This window comes from Acanthopagrus latus, chromosome 20 (genome assembly GCF_904848185.1).
Source record: "Acanthopagrus latus isolate v.2019 chromosome 20, fAcaLat1.1, whole genome shotgun sequence".
NCBI lineage: Eukaryota > Metazoa > Chordata > Actinopteri > Spariformes > Sparidae > Acanthopagrus > Acanthopagrus latus.
In genome coordinates, this window is record NC_051058.1 from 20,511,580 (window position 1) to 20,534,868 (window position 23,289).

General features: G+C 41.3%; 3 protein-coding genes and 1 long non-coding RNA gene across 4 annotated transcripts; 2 read left to right on the top strand and 2 right to left on the bottom strand.

Moving 5' to 3' along the window:
• Positions 1–8: 8 nt before the first annotated feature.
• psme3 (proteasome activator subunit 3) lies at positions 9–3,884 on the top strand. The gene is made up of 10 exons (XM_037080944.1): positions 9–166; positions 689–721; positions 805–867; positions 1,339–1,443; positions 1,529–1,577; positions 1,694–1,812; positions 1,949–2,085; positions 2,213–2,267; positions 2,964–3,050; positions 3,153–3,884. The coding sequence occupies exons 1-10, from the start codon at positions 125–127 to the stop codon at positions 3,231–3,233; spliced, it is 771 nt and encodes a 256-aa protein (XP_036936839.1). The 5' UTR covers positions 9–124; the 3' UTR covers positions 3,234–3,884.
• A 2,093-nt stretch (positions 3,885–5,977) lies between these two features.
• g6pca.1 (glucose-6-phosphatase a, catalytic subunit, tandem duplicate 1) lies at positions 5,978–9,640 on the bottom strand. The gene is made up of 5 exons (XM_037081659.1): positions 9,423–9,640; positions 9,226–9,335; positions 7,728–7,833; positions 7,543–7,658; positions 5,978–7,407 (listed from the first exon to the last, which is right to left on the bottom strand). The coding sequence occupies exons 1-5, from the start codon at positions 9,638–9,640 to the stop codon at positions 6,899–6,901; spliced, it is 1,059 nt and encodes a 352-aa protein (XP_036937554.1). The 3' UTR covers positions 5,978–6,898.
• Positions 9,641–9,904: 264 nt separating this feature from the next.
• Positions 9,905–13,710, top strand: g6pca.2 (glucose-6-phosphatase a, catalytic subunit, tandem duplicate 2). Its single transcript, XM_037081658.1, has 5 exons — positions 9,905–11,005; positions 11,097–11,206; positions 11,891–12,011; positions 12,360–12,475; positions 12,768–13,710. Exons 1-5 carry the CDS (start codon positions 10,776–10,778, stop codon positions 13,268–13,270), a joined length of 1,080 nt encoding a protein of 359 aa, XP_036937553.1. The 5' UTR covers positions 9,905–10,775; the 3' UTR covers positions 13,271–13,710.
• LOC119009923 lies at positions 13,107–22,100 on the bottom strand. Its single transcript, XR_005071851.1, has 4 exons — positions 21,949–22,100; positions 20,372–20,450; positions 15,780–15,869; positions 13,107–13,246 (listed from the first exon to the last, which is right to left on the bottom strand). It is a non-coding gene; the product is annotated as an uncharacterized LOC119009923 (long non-coding RNA).
• Between the last annotated feature and the right edge of the window lie 1,189 nt (positions 22,101–23,289).

A 23,289-nucleotide genomic window follows, 5' to 3' on the forward strand; every position in this document is an offset into this window, starting at 1 on the left:
GCGTCGCGCGTCGACGACGTCATCTTTAAGCTCACAAGTGTGGCTGACAAACAGTGAGCCACACGTTCGCGACCGAATTTAATGCTGTTGGGACAATCGCTCTTCGCATATTTGACCACATAAGATGTCTTCACTCCTCAAGGTGGACAATGAAATTAAAACCAAGGTGAGCGTCGTCTCCTGTGAGCCCGCGCTGAGGTTATACGGCGCGTTGTTGCTATCTACCTGCTAGCATGTTAGCCACGTTTTTTGTAGCATGATGTGAGAGCTCTGATAAGGCCAGGCTAGTAACGGCTAACCGGCTTGTTTCCCGCCCGCTACGATACACCTGTCAGACCTTCACACAGGTGACGTGTCAGGGTGACGTTAAGACTCACAAGGAGTGAATGGAAGTTAATGTTACATCGCTCTTTCTATGACATAACAGCTAATGTTGGGAGAGCACATGAACGGAAAGGGCCTCAGTTAGCATGTTAGCCAACCCAACAGACTGCCGTCTGGATAGCGTCATGTTGCCAATTTAACGTCGAAGCCTCTATATTAATGTCATTTATAGTCTTCATGGTGATCACTAAATAAACCAAGTCTAATACAACTGAAACCATCAGCTGCCTTTAGCAAAGAAACTAAGCGTGTTTTCTCATTGATCTTGTCTGACATATGGACTCTTGTTTTTGTATGTTTGCAGGTTGATGCTTTCAGGGAACGAATAACTTCAGAAGTAAGTAATAAATACTATTATAATCAAAACAAACAAGAGTTGTTTTCAAGCCAGAATCGGCTAACAGTTTGCATTTCTTTCAGGCAGAGGATCTAGTTGCGAATTTTTTCCCAAAGAAGTTACTGGAACTCGATCACTTCCTCAAGGTTAGTAAATGTTATTCTAATCAAGTACGTGTTGTGTAGTTTCAGATCTGTGTCTGTCTTTGTCAGGAGTGGGTGGTTAAATGTAGTTTTATATGTTGTAGTAACATACACAGACATGATAAAGGGGGTGACTACTACAGTATAAATGTTGTGTTGAAAAAGTAGTTTAATGGTGTGTATCAGGGTTCCCACACATCCTGGAAAAATATCAGTTAAATTGTTGATCATTTTCATGATTTAAAATGGTGAGAAATGTTAATCAGTGTTTCCCAGAGCCCAAGATGATGTATTTTCTCGTCTTGCCCACAACCACATGATATCCAGTTTACTGTCAAAGAGAAGGAAAGAAACCAGAAAACATTCACATTCATACCTGCCAACATTACACATACACCTCAGATTAATGCAACAAATACAAAATTACATTTCATCAAGAAAAATAGCTCAATTGGTTTCCTTGTTTTTCTTCAGGACCCCATCATAAACATCACTGAACTGAAGGAGATCCACTCGGAGATAAACCTGACGGTGCCGGACCCCATCCTGCTCCCAAACCTACATGACGGACTAGAAGCGGTGAGGCTCCATTTTAAGAGCTGATATAATTATTCAACTACTGTGTAAAGAGCAGAGGTGAGACCCTGTTTTATCTGCTCCACAGCAAAATGCCAAAAAGAGGAAGCTGGAGGATGGAGACAAGGAGGACATTGGTGAGTAGAAAAATGGTTGTCAAGCCATCATCTATTTAATCATCATCATCATTCCGGGTTTAAGTTCGTCTCTTAAATCTTTATTTATTTGACCCTCCTCTGTCTTGTTCACCCAGTGACGGGCACCAAGGTCTTTGTCATGCCCGGTGGGATGATGAAGAGCAACGGTAACCTTGTTGATCTTATCGAAAAGGTCAAACCAGAGATCAGGACGCTCATAGAGAAATGTAACACTGTAAGTAATGTTTCAAAACATTAGTCACACTCTTTTATCTTGGTACCGTTGTGCAGCAGTGACCCTGCATGAGTGCCAAGTCACAAGCATTGAGGTTAAAATAAATGAAGGACTAATGAGGACTTTTCACCTGCAGGTCAAAATGTGGGTTCAGCTGCTGATCCCCAGGATAGAGGACGGCAACAACTTCGGAGTGTCCATCCAGGAGGAGACGGTAGCTGAACTCAGAACAGTTGAAGGGGAGGCAGCATCCTACCTCGATCAGATATCAAGGTACGAGGCATGAAACTGTTGACACGCCAGATCACTCAGCTGCAGCACTTATTTTTGCTACAGTTTTGTTTTTTGTTTTTTTGGGTTATGATTTAATTTAAATTTTGACTCCCTTCTTCACCCCTAGATACTACATCACAAGGGCAAAGCTGGTTTCTAAAATAGCAAAATATCCACATGTGGTAAGTGAATATTATCTAAAAAATTAATGAAAGCACAACAGATGACCTGGGATGTTCCAAACATCAACTCTCCCTCACCTTTAAACTGCATCGTGAACTAAGATTAGTGGACTAGAAAACAGTCAAAAAAAGAGATCTGTAGATTAGGTTTGTGACCAGACGGGTGACCAGAAATGACCCAACCTGCCTGTGATGTAACTACTTGTAGTTCGGGTTTTGTCTCTCTGATTGGTTGACGTCCATCTATTTGTTATCGATACTGAAGCTGAAATGAGGCTGGTCTGTTTAGTCCTGTTGAAGCCAAGACACGTCCCCTCACTTTAAAGCTTTTACTGTGAGATAGCAGCCATAAGAAATGTGACCTGAACTCCTGGATTATTTGCTGCATCATTTCCTGCGAGTCCTTCATACAGGAAATGTTTGAAGCCAGGATGAGAATGTCGGAGAAAAATGGGGTTTGGTTTCATTCATTTCTTTAGGAAAGCTTTAAGTAGCAACTACTAAAGAAGTCTGCTAGTAGCAATATAACTTCAACTGAACCCGACTGTTGTGTCAGACAATAAACAATTCAACTTTATATGGTACTTTCAGGTCACAAAGCAGTAAAAAGAGGAAAAAGGTTGTTTTTATGCTCACTGTGAGACTTTTGATAGATAATTTGTTTATTGTAGTATCTCCTTTATTTATTTTTAATAGGAGGACTATCGGCGCACAGTAACCGAGATTGATGAGAAGGAATACATCAGTCTGAAGATCATAGTATCGGAGCTCCGAAATCAATACGTACGTTGTGTTTTTATTCCTCATTTCGCTTTAAAACTTTCCTTCACACCAACGTTTTAATTTAAGTATTTTCACACCATCTTTTCTTTTCTTCTTCTGAAGGTAACGTTACACGACATGATCCTGAAGAACATTGAGAAGATTAAGAGGCCTCGAAGCAGTAATACTGACGCGTTGTACTGATGTTCATCCAGCCATTTCAACCTCCACCTCCCATCTCCACCTCTCTCCTCCTCCTCCTCCTCCTCTTCCTCTCCCCCTCCGTCTCCCTGCCATGACTGTCCAGCTACAGTAACCTGGTCCTGGTCCAAAGGACTCCGTCTAGACATTCACCTCCTTCAGTACAATCAACTCAGCCCAGTACAGAAACATCAGCTTCCATAGATGGACATGACGCACATGTTTTTGTTTTAATTGTACAATATTTTTTCTTGTTTTAAACCCTTGGAAGACATAAATATTCTCATAGACGACAAAAAAGCGCTATGTATTTTTTAATTTTAATTAAACGTTTCGTCCTCAGATTTTTTGTGAAATTGCTTCATTTATAGCTCTTAGGAAACATCGTTTTCCCGCCCGCCGCTCCACTGAATGTTGACTCTTTACTGAAGTCTCGTGTTAGATTCACTGCATGTGACGGTAGTTTTAAAAAGAATCCAGAACATGATGCTGTTTTAATTTTTCCTCTGAATGTTGTACATTACACAGTTTAGTCATAACAAACATGAAGTCTGCAGGTTTTAGTTCCACAGGCTTATCGGTTTTCAGTGAAAATCACCAAAGCGTCTTTCACCGGGGCATTGACTCTATTTAATAAAAACATTTTTAATAACATTTTTGATTTTGTTTTTGGTATTCTTTTTGTCTGTTTTGTAGAAATCGATTTATTGGACATCAGATTAAGTGTAGAGTAAGTTTATTCCTGCACATATCAAGATGTTCAGTCACACATCCGTACGTTTGTGTTGAGGTTCACAATAAAATAGATTTTATAACCGAGGACACAGTTGGGTTGTAATGTTTGATCTCGACCTGCAGGTGTCACTGTGGCGTCGATTCACCATCAGCAGAACAGAAGACAGACACACACACACTTGACTCAAAACACTGGGTGAATAAATTCAGTCTGGAAACACTGTGACACACTTTGTGAAACAGAGCTGCATGTTTTTGTTGTCCTGAAGAAACTCTGGTGATGAGATAAGATCCGTCCAGCACAACTGATGGAAGCTGCGTGGAGATGTTCACCGTGTGTGACGCTGCTGCTGTTCAACCTAAAGATATGACGCAGCAGAAAAGAGCTACGAGCCCTCAGAGATAAGATGGTTTTAACAGCCACCATTATTATGTCATCGATGGAGTCTCACATCTTCCATCCCACCTCGACTCCGTCTACAAGTGAACACTTTACTTACCCTGATTGGTGGGGGAAAAAAAAATGTTTTCCAAATATTATCTTTTTAATTTCCTTTTTTTTACTGATGGAAAAAAAATCACATGGGGAATCGTGGAAAAATAATGCATACATAATACACGGAAAATAAAATTTTTCTCCTACCAAAACTTTTTCACACATTAAAAACTACATTTTTATCATTTATTGTTTGAAAAATAAAAGTTTTTGAAAAGTGAAAAACTTTTTAGATGTTAAGGAGTAAAACAATAAAATGTTTTCAGTATTTATTTATATATTTATTACTTAAAAAAAAAAAAAAAAATGTTCTCCTGTAAAAATGTTTTCTCTTCACTTGGTCCCACACTTGGCCAAAAAATATTTTTTGAAATTCAGGAGAATATTTAATATTTTCCTATGTGTGAAACAGTGAAATAAAAAATAAAAAATTCACATGTTTTCACAGATGGAATTTTTTTTTTCTCCTGCTAAAACTTTTCTCTCCACTTGATTTTACACATAAAATATAAACAAATACAATTTAATGAGAAAACGTTGATTCATTTTTCATCTGAAAAAAAAAAAGTTTGGAACAATTCTCCTGTCCTGAATTTCCTTTTTTATGTGGGAAAAAAAATTCCACATTTTCACAGATGGAAAACTTCTTTTTTTATTCAGTTTCAATCACGAAAAAATATAAGCAAATACGATTTCAGAAGAAAATCTCTTTCATTTATTGTGTGAAAAAAGTATAGATATTTTTAGCTTTTTTTTCAGGAGAAAAGAAAATCATGTGTGAAAGCAATATAATGATAATTAAAAAAAAAAAAAAAACATAAGTAAAGTTTGTCCAGGAGAATTATTTTTTCTTTTTCATGTTTACTTTCAAAAAAATGTCCTTTCAAGACTTTTTTCTTTCCACATGGTTTCACACTTTCAAAAAATAAATACATTTATAGTGATGTTTTTAATTTCATCAAATCGTGTGAAACTAAGTGAAAAAAGTTACTTCCAAAAACAACTTTTCCTCCACTTGGTTTCACACATTACAAAACGGTCTGCAGAGCTGCGTCTGTCGCTGTAATCCTGCTTATCTCAGTTCCATCCTGCTGCGAGAGCCGTGCAGGACTCACGTGTTGTTCTGCCCCTTGACCCTCCGTGTCGCTCTGAAAGCTCATGGCTGTGGTGAACGGCGGCGTCAGTATGTGGGCCTGCCGAGTGAAGGGGGCATGCTCGGGTTAATATTTAATGGTTGTTCCTGCCAGAGAATTAATCAGTATCAGTCTGAGACATTCAGAGAAAACCAATAGGAGAGCACAGCGCTGAAACACACGGGGACGACCTCCACAACACACCTGAAACTCATGAAGTCTGATCCAATAACAAAATAAAACTCATTTAAATCTGCCAGATCTGCATTAATGTGTCATACCAGCCACCTCATCCCAGATTTCTTTAATCCAGATCCCTGAAAAATGGACACAAATGTTGAATAAATGTTGAATAATAAGCACGACTCTTTGTGGAGAGCAAATAGTTATAAAAACATTCTTTATTTAAATTCTTAACAATCTTTTCCTTCCATCATTTATGCACCATTGACTTAAAACTTTTTTTTTTTAATATAAAAAAGGGAAATATGAGTGGGTTTCATTTAAAAATAAGTCAACAGTATAATGATACGTTCCAGACAGAGAGCCTTATACTTTCTGCAGCTGGCTAAAGCGATGGGCTTAGTTGCTTTTTCCGAAACTGAAACGATCGAACAGCGTTAATTATGAACTTCTTGGAACAACAAAACCAAACGTTCGGAGCAGACGAGACTGAGAGACCTCGAAGGCCACATGCAAACAAAAATAAACATCCATTAGCCGGCAGTTTGATTCCTGACACCACTGAGCCTGAGCCAGTTAGCTTAGCTTAGCTTAGCTTAGCACAAAGCCTGGAAGCAGGTGGAAACAGCTAGCCTGGCTCCATCCAAAGAAAACCAAAATCCACCTACTAACGCCTCTAAAGCTCACTACTGCCAAGAAAATCCAACACAGAACTCTTTATAAAACCACTAATCGGCATTTTAATACTTCTGTTCTCGTACAACTAACAAAATTGAGATAAAACATGTTAATTGACATATTTTACAGCCATTTCTTGGTAGATATTGTTACCTTTAGATGGAGCCAGGCTCTTACCTGCAAGCTAAGCTAACCGGCTGCTGACGTCAGAGTGGAAGCAACGTTTTTGTCGAACTCTGACAGGAAGTGATCAGCGAATTTCCCAAACTGTTAAACTACAGGAGATATTCTTTAAAGGAACTGATATCCAGGCCAGCACAATCACTTCAGGGACTTTGTCCTGGAAGTCTTCATGTCTTTTGTATTAAACATGAGGACAAAATGATCCTGGTACAATATAGAAAATTAAACTATTGACTTAAAACAAAAAATGTGGACCTGAATCACAAGTTCTTGTCTTCTGTCTTCCCCTGACGGATCCAGCAGAGAGTGAAGGGAACCAGAGTGGTCGGGATTAAAAGTGCAACCGCGCTTTTACCAAAAGACAGGAAGTAGAAGGTTGTGAGATTTTCAGAAGAAAATGTCCAACCGTCGAGCAGATGAAGCAGAAACAAGGAGACGATGATACATCCCATCCTGAAGCCGGTGCTCGTGTTCTTCGTCTTGGTCTCGCTGTAGAGGGGCGAGTGAAGACCTAAACCCAAACCGAACAGGGTGCCCATGTTACGCAGGAGGCTGGCGAAGGGCGTGCTGTCCAGGTGGACCCACTCGGGATTCACGCACCACTTCTGGGCTTTCTCCATCGTCCACAGCAGGTCCACACCCAGAACTCTGAGCAGGAGGTAGAAGCCAACAGCGAGGGAGGTCAAGGAGAGGGTGGTGTGGAAGTATTTCCTCATGCTGGCGTCGTAGATCCACTTCTCCTTCGAGACGACCTCAGCTACCAGTACGCCTGAAACAAAACCACAGGAGGGAGACGGTCCATCAAACAGAACCATCTTGTTTGGGCCAGTAGGGCTGCTGTACCTGCTGTTAGGTGAACAGGAGGAGCAGAGTCTCACCTGACCACAAAATACGTCATTCTCACCTGTGATGACTCCAGCGATGACCTGATGGGGAAAGTGTGCCGCCATGTAGACCCTGGACATGCAGACCACCAGAACCACCAGGCCCATGAGCGCCCACAGGCCCAGCTGCAAGAATCTGACGATAGACGACAGTTTAATTAGATTCTGAGGGCCAGAAATGATTAATGTGTTATCACAGACTCACCTGTATAGTAAAGGAGGGCATCTCTTCTCTGTCGCCGTGGCGAGCAGCGCCATGACCATCACATACCAGACGCCAGCTGCTCCCATGGCGTGACCCGACGGGCTTCCTGGAGGGAACCGACTCAGAGTTAATCAAACACAGCGTCTTCCTCAGAAAGCAATAAACGTCACGTAATGAGCCGAGCAGACTGATTGTAGTCACATTATCTGTGTTATATAAGTCAAAGTCAACTTATATTTACTCCAGAAGGAAGATTAGATCATGTTTGAAAGTGTCGGCGTTAATCTGGAAGTGAGTTTATATATTATTCTGAATAATCTAAAACATGTCGAGGACCCTTCGCTCAAGTAAAAGAAGGAAAAACACTCCTAAAATTTCATGCATTTATAATATTACACTACATTTATCTGATAACTTTAGTTACAAGTTACTTTGCAGATTACATCAGATTCAAAGTAGAGGTTTTCTTCTGCAATTAATTAATTTTATTGCCAAAAATGCTGAATATCTGATCTCTGAACTGGTCAAATCAACAGGAGCTTTTATACATGCATGTAAACAAACTGTGTGTACAATTTACTTGTACTTTTAATACATTAAGACATTAAACATCAGATATTCTAAAACTTTAACTTAAGTATTATTCGTATCGGCAACTTTCACTTTTACCAAAGTAAATAAAAGCAAGATCTTTACTTTAACTTATGTGTGACTCTTGGCATTTTTTTTAAAAAAAAACACTGATTTCATGCATTAAGTTTACAACAAATTATTATTTCCATCATTCATGGATGAATCTGCAGATTATCTTCCTGATAAATAAACTGATTGTTTGGGTTTATGAAACTTTAGATCCATGTGTGACCTTGACAACAGACAAATTCAGAAATGAAACATTATTATTTAAAAGAAAAGTAGATAATCTTCATATTTGAGACGCATTGATACAGTTTCAGCTGTGCTTGTATAACTTGTGTGGCAGTTTAATCCACAGTGATGCTTCATATTCTTTAAACTCTTTATATGAAATCCTAATTTGTAGTGTTACTTGTAACGAAAGCTGTCTTTATGTGCTAAATGTAGTTTATAGCGCTCACTTATAATATATGATTATGTTACATTAAATTTGATGTGTTATGTACATTTCATCTGAGAATAAAGAAGGAAAATCATACAAAATAAGACAGAAAAACGTATAAAAAGTACTTGAATAAATGTACTCAGTTCCACCTCACTGCTCCGTATATGAAGACAGATACTCAGGAATAAAACTGGAGCAAGCGTGATCATCACATCGGAGTCAGTCTACAATCATAGCGGGAGACTTTACGCAGATTAACAGATTAAAATCACTACAAAAGGTCAAAGGTAGCACGTTTATAACACTCTTATCACGTCTGGTATGATGTTCATTCAGAGACCGCCGTGTGCACGCGCCAAACACGCCTGATCTGATCTCCACCCGGCTGATAGTTCAACCTCTCCTCCTGAACTCTACCTGGTCCGGTCTCACAGGTGATGGGAAACTGCCGCAGAGCCGGGGCCGGTGCTGCGCCGTAGAACCGGGTCTCATGAACCCACCAGTACGGTCTCTCCCCGAACAGAACCCTGCCACGGAGACACCGAGACACTCAGAACACCGTTTCTCTCAATGAGTTCGGATCCACTTCACGGCTTTTTTTTCTGCTCTGTTACCATTTCAGAACCAGGTTGAGCCAGTCTCCCAGGACCGCCACCCAGATGAGCCGGAGCCCCGTGTCCCGCCGCAGGTGGAACCAGACGGGGAAGAAGAAGAAGAAGGTGGTGTGCAGGTCGGCCACGGTGGACGCCAGGCCGAACAGGCCCTCATAGCTGCTGTATGTGGTCTGCAGATGGACCGCCAGCTGGACCCCCCAGCTGTGCAGAAGATCCATGATCGCTCGGCCTGAATCTGGGGTGTTTGGTCTGGTCTGCCACTGTGTGAGATCCCCACTGGACTTTACTCAAGGCTAGTAAATGTGTTTGCCTTCAGAACAGAGCAGACGAGTCCCCTGACCTTTACACCCCCCCGCCCCCCCCAGAGGCCCCTCCGCTCAAATCCATCATCACAGAAATCAGCGTCCGCCTCTCTGATGGTTCACATTTCTGGGAAAACCTTTTTTTGAGCCGGTTGCTTGTGTAATCCATCGATCTTGGCTCACGGTGTGATCCTCCGTGTCCCGCGGATAGTGACGAGTGCGTCATCTCCTTCTTTCCGACCCAAATCAGGATGTAGCAATAAATCGTGATGAGACTATTGATTGATACTGACTTCCCATCAGCATGAGTGCGACTACATAAAGACTAAAACATTTTTTTTTCATTTTTAGGGCGACCCCGTCCTTTAAGGCCATGCCGCTCAGATCTCGTCCCTCAAAGTGAGAAGCGATGAGGCAAAAAAAAAGACAAAGACACATGAGCTCATCTGTTTGTGGTGACAGGACCGTCAGCTTGTACATGACCTCCAACCTTTTTCTGTTTTATCACCCGACTATCTCCTCTGCTTCTCAACCCGATCATTTAATCATTGATCTCCTTATGTAAGTCCTCCACCGGTGAGATGCCACCAAATCAACGGCGAGAAACAATTACATAACTGACAAGATTATCACTCAGAGGGCTGCATGAAAAAGAAACAGCATTTTTTAGCCTAAACTGAAGCACTGAGGAGGATTTGTTCTGGGAAATATTTCTCGAACAAGCTCTTCCAACAGTTTGTGATTAATTCCGTCAGCCCCTGGTCACCTGACTTCCTCTGTGCTGCGTACAGTGACGATGATACTGATTGACGTTTTGTTTCCCTGCTATCTTTTCACCTTTGTTTGTGAGGCAAACCCTCCCAAACTCCCCCGACTCCCTGTGTTTTATTACACATGTGCAAGGTCCAAAGATCAGCGTGTGCATGCGTTTGGGTGGTGGGTCCCTCCGGTATAAAACCAACCAGCTGTCTTACTGATAGCAACAGTCCTTTTCACTTCTTACTCACTCACACATCACTAGACTTTCTCTCCTTCTCTAAAGAGGCTAAAGATGAACGCTTTAATGGACGCCGTGCAGGGTTTTGGGGTGAGCACCACCCACTACCTGCAGACCAACTACCAGGACGCCCAGGGCTTGTTTCTGTGGGTGTCCTGGGCCGCGGACCTCAGGAACACCTTCTTCATCTTCTTCCCGCTGTGGTTTCACCTGCGGGCGTCGGTGGGCATTAAGCTCATCTGGGTGGCTGTGATTGGAGACTGGCTCAACCTGGTGTTCAAATGGTGAGTCAGAAGATTCTCATCGAAGAGACGTTAAATTAAACGTCCTTAGCGGGGTTTTAAAGAGAGAATATTATTCTGCTGTCTTCTTCAGGATTCTGTTTGGAGAGCGGCCATACTGGTGGGTCCACGAGACGGCTTATTACGCAGGCAGCGTCCGTCCACACATCGAGCAGTACCCCATGACCTGTGAGACCGGACCAGGTGAGAGACACTGACTCCACTCATACAGAAATGAATCTACTTATTCAGGTCCAACATCAGCTGCAGATTTGGACCTCAAGTTTGGGTTATAAATCCCGACCCGTCTTGAGGCCCTTTGAGTGACAACAAACCAGCAGCAACACAGTTAAACTTTGTAATGTTGGTCATGTTTTTTCTTTCAATGATGGTTGAAGAATTACATAAAACCTTTACTTGAGGCAAGACATGTGACGAGGACACGTTCTTATAGCAAAATGTCAAATTATTTAACTTGTAGCATCTAAAATTCACTACAAGTAATAAAAGTATCAGCAGCAAAATTGTCGGGATGTATCAAAAGTCAGATCTTGTACTCAAGTAAAAGTCATGCATTTACAATTTTGGTGAAGTATTAAAGTATTTGCATAGAAATATACTTTAAGTACCAAATGTAAGAATTATTTTGTGTAGAATTTTGTACATTATATTATTGGATTATAATTATAATATTATATAAAAGGTGGTTTAACTACTTCATAAACTTTAGCTGCTGGTTAGCTTGTGAGTTTCCAGCTAAGGATCAATTAAAACTAAATCTGCAAAGCAACAAGTAACTAAAGTCGTCACATAAATGTCACAAATGAACGGAGTGGTCATTGTTCTTGTTGAGTCAATCAGCGTCTGATATCTGATTGTGTTATCCAGGCAGCCCCTCCGGACACGCTATGGGAGCCGCCGGCGTCTACTACACCCTGGTGACCTCCATCCTCGCCGTCATGACCAGCAAGAAGAAATTCGGAGGCAAGAAATCCACCAACAAGACCTGGTGAGTCCCCGAGCTCACCTCAGAAGTGTTCAGACACAGCACAGCTTCACTCTTCTGTCTGTGTTGTTTACCATTTTCCATCCGGAGCTTATCGCTGTGGACACGCTATCTGCTCTGTGGTTGATCATTGACTCCTGAGAACTATTGGTCCTGAAGAAGAGATTATACAGAGTTGTTTTGACGTCCAGGCAGCCAAGAAAAACTGTGTTAATTGTTATATTGCTTTAGAGGTTAACTTGTTTGTTTTGGATGATGACCAGCAAAGGATTTTTTTTTACATCTGCATTCTCTATTTTCACCTGTTTTAAAATAAAATAATCAAAGTTGTCTGAACTTTTGTTTTGACAGGTATCTGAAGGCTGCTTTGTGGACGCTGTTCTGTGGAGTCCAGGTGTGCGTCTGTCTCTCCAGAGTCTTCATCGCCGCCCACTTCCCACACCAGGTGGTTGCTGGAGTTATCACAGGTCAGTATGTGTCTGCACTGTTATGACAATATATCATGTTTAACAATACTTTTTTAAAGTTATTTTTTTTACTAATTGCAACTTTAATGGTGCATTAGCAACTTAGTTCAGTTAGCTGTGCAGCTAGCGAGCCAAACTAAGAGCTCCTGAGGTACAAAGAGGCTTGGGGCTAGCTGATTAGCATGCTAACTATTTCACCTTTCTGTTCAGTTACATATTGTTTCTTTAAGTCCAGTATTAACTGGCACTGTTTAACTCTTAATATTGACCTGGATGTTTCAACGGTTTCTAGGTATGATCGTGGCTGAAGCCTTCGACAGAACTCAGTGGATCTACAACGCCAGCATGAAGAAGTACTTCTACACCACCCTCTTCCTGACCTGCTTCGCTGTTGGCTTCTACGTCCTGCTCAAAGCGCTGGGCGTGGACCTGCTCTGGACCCTGGAGAAAGCCCAGAAGTGGTGCATCAAGCCTGAGTGGGTCCACCTGGACAGCACGCCCTTTGCCAGCCTCCTGCGCAACATGGGCACCCTGTTCGGCCTGGGTTTGGGCCTGCACTCGCCCCTCTACACCGAGACCAAGAAGAGCAGCAGCACGTTGGTGAAAGCGGGGTGCGTCATCAGCTCTCTGGTCCTACTCCACCTGTTCGACTCCTTCAAGCCTCCCACACACACCGCCGCCCTCTTCTACCTGCTGTCCTTCTGCAAGAGCGCCACCGTGCCTCTGGTCACCGTCAGCATCATCCCGTACTGCGTGAACGGAGCCCTGAGCCTGCAGAACAAGAAGGGAATGTGAGGGATGAGCTCACATTATACAGACTTGTGAAACAGAAACAAAAAAAGCTTTTCTCTGGTGCTTTTGACTTCACACGTCCAATTGACCCTCAGGAAAAGCCTGTCACTGCTGTCTGGGGACGCTGAACTCTGCGAGCACAGTGTGACACTGTGTGAAAGCGATATCCAGGAGGCTCAGGGGCACTTACAAAGTCCAATTCTGCATTCATTCACACAACGTGATAATTACAATTGCTTCAGAATCCGGGAAAAGGACACATGACGAACTGTAACGAGAATATTTTCTTCCAGTTGCTGTCAAAACTCACTTTAAAGACAAAAACAGTCATTCCCAGCTTTCATATGGTGTCTCAACTTTAATAGTAATGTATTTTAAATGTTTTTAAAAAGTATTTTTTTGAAGTGTTTTGAATATTTTTAATAAAAAATACTGAAAATGTATTTTGAGTTTCATTTATTACTGCAACATTCAATCATACTGAACTTCTCCTCATAAAAGTACCTCCATGTAAAGATACTCATTAACTTAATGTATGTTACTTAAGTCAAAGTCAAAGTCAACTTTATTGTCAATTCTGCAGCATGTACAGGACAAGCAGAGAATCGAAATTTCGTTACTCTCAACCTCTAGTGACTTAACATATAGAAAAGAATAAACATGTATAAATATATAGAAAAATAGAAAAATAAATAGACAACTGTACAATTTGACATTATGAATGACATAAATAGACAAGGCAAGTAACAGTAGTGCAAATGTAAACGTGAATGTAAACAGTAGTGCAAAAAGAGAGAATAGGGTTTTTTTTTATTTTATATATATATATAAAGAGAGCTTATTTATCTGGGTTAGGGTTGGGGTTAGGGATGATAAAGTGATAAAGTGTCTGAAGGTCTGATTGTTGTTTTCCAGGGGCGGGGTGTGTGTGTGTGTGTGCACAGCAGGGGGGGGCATTCAGAGTCCGTGTGTGTGTGTGTGTGTGTGTGTGTGTGTGTGTGTGTGTGTGTGTGTGTGTGTGTGTGTGTGTGGATTGGGGGGAGGGGGGCAGCAGGTGGAGAGTCAGAGTCCAGGGAGGGTGTGTGTGTGGAAGGGGGGCAGAGCAGGGAGAGAGTTCAGCATCCTGACAGCCTGGTGGATAAAGCTCCCTCAGTCTGCTGGTCCTGGCCTGCAGGCTCCGCAGCCTCCTCCCTGATGGCAGCAGGGTGAAGAGACTGTGTGACGGGTGGGTGGGGTCTCTCGCAATGCAGAGAGCTTTGCGGGTGAGGCGAGAGGTGTAGAGGTCTTGGATGGAGGGGAGAGAGGCACCGATGATCCTCTCTGCTGCTTTCACGGTGCGCTGGAGGGTCCTTCTACAGGAGGCGGAGCAGGCGCCGTACCACACGGTGATGCCGCTGGTCAGCACACTTAATATACGTAAGTTAAAAGTGAGTAGATAAACATATACTCTAGAAAATTGAAAGTAAGTTACCTTAAAACTGTAACAACTCCATTTGGGGGTCTTGGGATGTAAACAGGAAGTAGGAGTTGAGTCAGTTAGCTGTGAGCTTGTTCCCCGTTTTTTCTTAAAATTTTGGCAATCTTGGGGGCACAAAAGAATGCCGAATTAGCTAGAATCAGTTTGCGTTAATACTGTGTTCATCAACGTACAGACAGCAATCACCGAATTATGTTGATTTAACATCAAACTTAGAAACCTAACTATTCTCAGGCAAGTTCCAGGGAGCGTCTTTTTTCTGCGTTTTCTAAGTGGATTTCTGGATATTTAATCCGATTGAAAGTCGGCGAGCGTCTGTCTTGTCTCTGTGTTCATGACAAGTTGAATATTAAAGTTAAGTACAGGTACCTTAAAACATTACTTCACGTGGGGCTGTTTTAGAGTTGCCACCCGTCCTGTTTTCCCACAATCGTTCTCTTTTTTCATCAGCTGTCCCGAGAAAAAACAAATCTCTCCCGGGACCCAATTTATCCTGACTGGGCGAAACTTTAACAACGGTCAAGCCAGCTGTGGTTCGCGTTTGCTTGGTCAAATCATCTGGACCTTTTTTCCAGGGCGCGAATCTACGAATATTTACAGTAATCGCAGTGACACCGCTGTGAAGAGCTGCTGGTAGTGACTGTGGGTCAGACTGCAGAGTCACATCAGACCCATGAAAATTACAATGCTTTTACAGTAATTATTCCCGGTAACAAACTGAAGGTATCACAAAGGTAAACATTGTTTCCATATGTAAAAATCATTGTTTCCATAAATACTTCCTAGACTACTTGCATGAATAATATTAAGTACTTTTACTGGGTGCTTTTCGAGTATTACTTTGTCAAAATCCTTAAATAATGATATTAAAAACTTTGTAATTTATCTTATTTTAGACTAATAAAAAACATATTAATGCCTATATTTATTAAATGAAACAGTGATGAAACAGAAATGAACAGTGAGCATCAGCACTCTGCAGATGTATCAGCCATGTTTGATCCCCCTCGTTAAGTCCAGGTGAAAGATACTCACACTTTCCCTTCAGGCTCCTGTGGCGGCTCGTCTCCATTGTTTGGCTCGTCTGGTTCGTCTTGGTGATTCGTCCTGTCAACCGTCCATCACCTGCAAGATGAGAAAGAAGAGCAGTGGTAGTTTCATGTCTCTTTGTGCAGGTTTTGTGTATTTGTGGGGGTTTTGTGTGGATTTGTGGAAGTTTTTAGTGAATTTATGGAGGTTTGTATATATTTGTGGAGGTTTTGTGTATTTGTGGAAACTTTTAGTGAATTTGTGGAGGTTTGTGGATGTTTTTTGTGAGTTTATGGAGGTCTGTATATATATGTGGAGATTTTGTCATTGTGGATGTTTGTGTATTTGTGGAAGTTTTTAGTGAATTTATGGAGGTTTTTGTATATTTGTGGAGGTTTTGTGTATTTGTGGAGATTTTGTGTGTATTTGTGGAGGTTTTTGTGTATTTGTGGAAACTTTTAGTGAATTCGTGGAGGTTTGTGGAGATTTGTGGATGTTTTTTGTGAGTTTATGTAGGTCTGTAGAGATTTTGTGTGTCATTGTGGAGGTTTTTGTGTATTTGTGGAAGTTTTTATTGAATTTCTGGAAGTTTGTGGCGATTTTGTGTGTCATTATGGAGGTTTTGAGTCTCTTTGTGATGATTTTGTGTGTCATTGTGGAGATTTTGTGTATATTTATGGAGGTTTTTTGTTAATTTGTGAATTTTTGAGTGTATTTATGGTTATTTTGTGTGTTTGAGTGTATCTGTAAAAAGCATTTAACATGTGTACACACTGAGAGCATCAACATTAGAACGAGTGACAGGTGAAATAAATAACATGGATCATTGTGTTCCAACGCCATGTTCGGCTGTGAAACCATGAGTCCTAGCATTCATGTGGACGTCTCTTTGACAAACATCAGTCACCCAAACACAGCTGCAGACCAAGTGCACCCCCTCATGGCAGCAGCACTCCTTGGTGGCAGTGCCCCCCCAGCAGGACAATGCACCTGCAACACTGCAAAAACTGCTCAGGAACGACCCGAGGAACGTGGGAAAGAGCTCAAGGTGTCAACCTGACCTCCAGATTCCCCAGATCTCAATCCAACTGAGCTTCCACTGGATGCAGTCAGAGCCAAGAACAATCCATGGGGGCCCCAACATGGATGGGAGTTGGTTCTGGCGCATCCAACAGATGCTCAGCTGGATTGGGATCTGGACAATGAGGAGGCCAGATTGAAGCCTTGGGTTCTTTGCCATGAGGGGGTGCAGTTGTTCTGGTCTGGTTTGGGTGGCTGGTGTTTGTCAAAGAGAATCCACAGAAATGACAGAACTCAAAGTTTCCCAGCAGAACATTTGATTGTAACAAGATGATCAATGCTCACTTCACTTGTCAGCTGTTTTAATGTTTCAGCTGAACAGTGTAGATATACATGTTAATTACTTTTCATATTTTGCATACATTTAGTTTTTAATTACATTATTCATACTTTGTCTAACAGCTTTAGTTACTAGTTACTTTGCAGATTCATATAATCAATATTAAATATTCGCTGATCAAACATGATGTATTTTTGAAGATTAAGTTAATCAGCATTAAAAGCAGAAAGTTGAGATCTTAGAGAGGAAATATGAGACAAGCCAGTGTCCTGCATTATGGAGAACAATTATTAATCAACTGATTAACTGCGTGATGTCGGCATACTCCTAAAGCATTTTTGTAGAAAGACAGCTGATTTTTGAGTCTCATTCTCAGGTCGTCAAATAAAAAACAGTGAGAAGACTTGAATTTTCATATACACTTCATTTCAAGATATATCTTTTTTATATATATATATATATATATATATATATATATATATATATATATATATATATATATTGTGTGTTTATCCAGTAGCTGTAAAAACACTCCTTGAATCCTGTGCATTTTGAGCTGGGGCCTAAGTCTGCTCTGATTGGTCGGTTCACACAAGCCTGATAACCGGGTTTGCTGGTTGTCGTAGTAACTGTTAGCCTGAAAAGCTTTATACCACTATGTTGCACTAGCAAACAAACAACTTCCAAGGCTTCATAAAGCTTATCAAGCACTCTCTGGACGCACAGTTGCGCGCTCGAGTGGAGACGTACCTGAACTGAAAACAAACCTTCAAACCGCTCAAGCTGTTTGTAGCTATCAGTTCGCAAGACAACAACCCCGAAGGCTTCATAAAGCTTATCAAGCACTCTCTGAATGCATAGTTGTGAGCTCGAGTGGAGATGTACCTGAACTGAAAACAAACCTTCAATACACTCAGAAGGAGGCAGACAAGCTAACAACCGCTCTAGCTGTTTGTAGCTATCAGTTTGCTGCAATTCCACCATGAACATAACTACAACAACTGCTTCCACATAAAAAACGTCACCACAACACAACTGGATTGTTATTAGTGGTCTGCTGGGCGTTGAGGCCGAGGGCCCTGTAACAGCTTTGTAATGATCTCTGCTTGGTGTTATCAAGCAGGATGCTGTTGCGCACAGCTGCAAAGAAATTGAATTTCTTAATTTTTTTTTTTTTTTTTTTTGTCATTTTGTTTTATCACAGAGGTTCAACATTATCTTCAAGCAAAGGCATCGCGCCCATACACACTGAACTCGCGAGGGGAATCGTCATGGACAGATGAGGGCAGAGATCCAAGCTGCTTTAGTGGCGTCAGGCTAGCTTCTACCGTGGCCCTGAGCATGTCCCTAGCCAGGCCGAGGCCCAAGCTAAACACGCACACTTTGTGCACGCTTCTACCAACCATAGGTGTCTGAACATGAGGGACCTGTAAGTTGGCGGGATCGCACGAGGGCTCGTAAGATACGCTATTACCAATACCAGCAACTGATCAAAGGCCTGACTACTGCCATTCATGGAAACCACTGCTTACAGCTCCGATGGACAGCACTCGGGCATTTGCCATTGAAGATAGCTGAAGTCTGGCCAAGTTAACCTATAACTTACAATGATAACACCAGGTTTGCCTGGCAGACCACTAACAACTGGATTGCTGTTACTGAACTTTTATCCCTAGAAAGCTCTATACCACAAGGCCTCCAAAACAACATGTCTTCGCTCAGTTCTGCTGGTGTTGTAGCTCTCAATTCACTCCACTTCTTTCATGAATATTAACACCCAAGTTAACACCAGGCTCTGCTCAACATAGTTTAAACACTCAGAAGGACGTAGACAAACTAACAACCGCTCAAGAGAAACCTTACACAGGCCACCAGAAATGAACATGTCTCTGGTCATTCTGCTGACTAGCTGTTTGTAGCTCAACCACTTCTAAACCAAAAAATTTCACCACTGCACAGTTGCACGTCAGAAACTGAATAAGATCCTTATTAGTGGCCTGCTAGGCGAACAAGCTGAGGCTAATGTTAATACCGAATCTACATAAATGAAGCTGTCCATTTAAAATGTTTAAGTCCCAGCTCAAAACCCACAGGGTATTTCACATGTGTACACACTGAGAGCATCAACATTAGAACCAATGACAGGTGGAATGAATAACATGGATCATAGTGTTCCAATACCATGTTCGGCTGTGAAGCCATGAGTCCTAGCATTCATGTGGACCCCTCTGTGAGAAGCACCACTCACCCAAACACAGCTGCAGACCAAGTACACCCCCTCATGGCAGCAGCACTCCTTAATGGCAGTGCCCCCCCCCAGCAGGACAATGCGCCTGCAACACTGCAAAAACTGCTCAGGAACGACCCGAGGAACGTGGGAAAGAGCTCAAGGTGTCAACCTGACCTCCAGATTCCCCAGATCTCAATCCAGCTGAGCTTCCACTGGATGCAGTCTGAGCCAAGAACCATCCATGGGGGCCCCAACATGGATGGGAGTTGGTTCTGGCGCATCCCGTGGATGCTCAACTGAAGTGGGATCTGGACAATGAGGAGGCCAGATTGAAGCCTTGGGTTCTTTGCCATGAGGGGGTGCAGTTGTTCTGGTCTGGTTTGGGTGGGTGGTGTTTGTCAAAGAGGCTCCACAGAAATGACAGAACTCAAAGTTTCCCAGCAGAACATTTGATTGTAACAAGATGATCAATGCTCACTTCACTTGTCAGTTGTTTTAATGTTGTGGCTGAACAATGTAGATATACGTGTTAAATAAAATATGATTGTATCATTTATATTATATATAAATGAGATCAAATTAATGCAGGCATTCTAAACAGACACTGTTTATATTTCATCGCACTAAACAAAACAAAAAAAAACATTTAACATGTTTAACTGAAACAAGGCCAGTTGCCTACAATATAGCACTTAGTAAAATCCATTTAAAATACTACTTTTACTTCCTTCTTTTATTTCCCATTAAAGTCCATCACTTGCTTGCAAATTTATTTGCCTTTTTAATTAGTTTTTGTTAAAAGACAAACAGAAAAAGAGGAAGAGAGACTACCGTGCCAACAGTGACACTGTAGTGGCTTCTGCCAACCCAAACTGTCGGTATTCAACGACCTGTGAATGAGACTCGACTATTCTCTAGAATCATTTATTTATCCTAGAGTATTAATGAACAGCAACTGACAAATCTCACACTTTCTGCCTTTAATTTTTGCACCTCCATTGCACTGACCTTGTTGGACCAGGTGTCTCTCCTCTCCAGGTCTGATCACCATACAGGTCAGAGCTGTTCCACCTGAAGCTGAAGACACCTGGAGAGACGAGGAGGTACTTTAGTATAACATGATGACTACATGCATATGTATGTGTGTGTGTGTGTGTGTGTGTGTGTGTGTGTGTGTGTGTGTGTGTGTGTGTGTGCATATATATACTGATTATAACAGGAAAAAAGAAGATGTAATGAGAGTACAGACACATTCAAAAAGGGGATTACTTACATTATAATTTATATAATTTATAATAAAGAATGATATAGCAGTCTGTAACCATGTGCATGACAAAACTTCAGGAGTCTCACATCACTCTGCACTGTAAAATCTACAATAATCTGATTTGATAAATGTGTTTTTTTAAAGGTAAACCAAAAGTAAACCAAATGTATTCAGTCCTGAGAACACTTAGTGCGTTGTACACAAGTAATATGATTTTAAAGTCTATCTTTTAAAATACAGGGAGTCAGTGCAGTGATTTAAATGACACATTAAACCAGAACTGAGAGAAACACGCTGAACACATTCTGTGCAGCTACAATGAGGCTTCAAAATGTGTTAAACTACTTTAGCTGCTCAAAATGACCTTCTAGAAGCTGACACACTGACATACTGAGACATTATCAAACACAACACATGAAGCCTGTTAGCTAACTGCGCTGTACTCTGATATTCAGCTGTAACGATTAATAGTTAAGATTACACGGCACATAATGGCGTCATGCTAACACTCTGCAACACACACGTTAGCTAACATGCAAACCTGTCTGTAAAAACACTACGACGAAATCCCTCAGACGTCTTTATAAGCTCGTTATAATTTCACTACCCGGTTCATGTGTCCTCACCTACTAATAAAGGCAGCTGAGCCGCTGCTAACGTGTTTCCAAACCGTACAGTGCATATCCAACAACTTTAAAGCCAGCTAGCTAACATAGCATAACATGGCCACTCACTTCAACTGGCGAGCAAACGGTTAGCTAACCAGCTTTCATGCCGTTCAAATAAATACATTTAAAACAAAAAAATCATGCCGATTTTACCGAAACTAACGACTTGTTTTAAGAAAGTGACCTACGTTTAATTAACTTAGCATTATTCATGTAATAAACACAGAAGAGATAAAACGACCAAAATCACAATGGAGTTTGGTTCACGGAGCAAAACATAAAGTCCATCGCGGATTTACTGAATGTAGTTAGAGGCTTATGTTCCAGCCGAATTTACCTCAACACTTAACAGTTAAATGAGACGTCTTCAGCTTCTTGTTTAGAGTTATTTCAGAAACATTTGAAGCAAAAACAAATCTCACGAACATCAGAGGGAGGCTAGCTCCATTTTAACCTGCACTTTTGTAGAACTTACTCTGGTTAGACAAGATAGTTACTATTGTGGATCTGGCTGAAATATGAATGAACATCACCTGGCCTTATCATTAAGTAATAAATGATCTGTATACCTCCCACACAGACATGAATACACCTGAACCGAGCAGGTAACTGTACACATAAAGCAGAATCATACAGAAGCGTTTACTGACCGTGTTCGTGTCCTCAGGGAAGAGCTGCTCTGATCAGAGTGAAGATCCAGCAGAGATTATTATAGGCAGCTAATAATTTTGGAGGGAAATGCAGTAACTTCACGCGGGAAACGAGCGAGACCGCCCCTTTTGGCGCGCACCACCTGGATTCTTCAAGGAGTCTGTGGGCGGGACTTATTTGTGGTTTAGTCCATTCAACCAGAGAGTTTATGAACAGTTAAAAGCTGTTTAGCTAAGTTGGGAGAGTAGGGGCTCCAATTATATAGGGCTTATCTTTTCAATGGGTTCGAGTCCTTTGCTGCATTCTATAATAAAATTACTTGAGTGTAATCAGGTGAGTTCAGGTAATTTGGACACCTCAACTCAAGTGTTATTAATTTATGCTCTGTATTGTGACCATAAAATTAATCAAATTAAGGCTGCTGTGCCCTGGGAATTGCATGAGGAGGTCAGTGACATAATATTCTGATCAGCCATACATAAGAAAATGTTTCTAATATTTTATCACATTGTGTTTGTGTTGGGACGTCACATGGTTCTGACATGAGAGCGGCCTAAACTGCACTAACAAAGGAAAAACTGCATTGATACTACTGAAAACTTAAAAATGTAACTATTCTTTTCACAGACATAACAAGTGTCTTCTCCTCTGTGATTTCTAAACTGATTTTTAAACTGTTCTCCTGAGTCACACTGAATCTAAAAATATGTTCATCTTGTATTTGTGTGTTCAGATTAGTCTGAGTTATGATAACTGTGAGCAGGAGGAGTACAAGCAAGCGGATTAAAACTATGAGTCAAACTCCAGTTTTTAGAGCACCGACGTGAACCTGCCCCTTAACTCAAAACTCATACTTATGGAAGGTTATTTCTACAAAAATAAATAAATAAATAAATAAATTCAGGGGTTTGAAATAAATGCACATGACCCAAATTTCAAATCCCCCGTGTCTCATGTCAGCTTTAGTCCAGCCCCAGAAGATAAACACTGACACATTTTAAATCATCGACTCAGCACCAAAGAAGCCCTTTAACCCAAATTGCAGTGATGACATAGATCCACACGTCACACGGCTGTGTGTGTGTGTTTGTGTGTCAGCCTGTGCACATAAGGCCGAGCTGAACTTTCAGTATTTGTCTGTTTGTGTTCTGCAGAATAAACACACGACATCTGTGATGAGTGCTGAGTTATGGTAAAATAAAAAACGCTTGTGTGTCACTGACGTGTGTTTTTCTGTGTCGTGTCACAAACACTGAGTCAAGATTTAATCCTGTTATATCTAAATTATTTCTATACAGCTTTAAAAAATAACTCAGGACTGCAAGAGTTAAATATATTCT

Coding starts and splice junctions, on each gene's coding strand:
- g6pca.2 (XM_037081658.1), top strand. CDS start 10,776: ATGAACGCTTTAATGGACGCCGTGCAGGGTTTTGGGGTGAGCACCACC. Junction 11,006..11,096: donor CTCAACCTGGTGTTCAAATG/GTGAGTCAGAAG, acceptor TGTCTTCTTCAG/GATTCTGTTTGGAGAGCGGC. Junction 12,012..12,359: donor AAATCCACCAACAAGACCTG/GTGAGTCCCCGA, acceptor TTGTTTTGACAG/GTATCTGAAGGCTGCTTTGT.
- psme3 (XM_037080944.1), top strand. CDS start 125: ATGTCTTCACTCCTCAAGGTGGACAATGAAATTAAAACCAAG. Junction 1,444..1,528: donor TACATGACGGACTAGAAGCG/GTGAGGCTCCAT, acceptor TCTGCTCCACAG/CAAAATGCCAAAAAGAGGAA. Junction 2,086..2,212: donor TACCTCGATCAGATATCAAG/GTACGAGGCATG, acceptor CTTCACCCCTAG/ATACTACATCACAAGGGCAA.
- g6pca.1 (XM_037081659.1), bottom strand. CDS start 9,640: ATGGATCTTCTGCACAGCTGGGGGGTCCAGCTGGCGGTCCATCTGCAG. Junction 9,336..9,422: donor CTCAACCTGGTTCTGAAATG/GTAACAGAGCAG, acceptor TCTCCGTGGCAG/GGTTCTGTTCGGGGAGAGAC. Junction 7,408..7,542: donor CATCGCTGGAGTCATCACAG/GTGAGAATGACG, acceptor GTTTTGTTTCAG/GCGTACTGGTAGCTGAGGTC.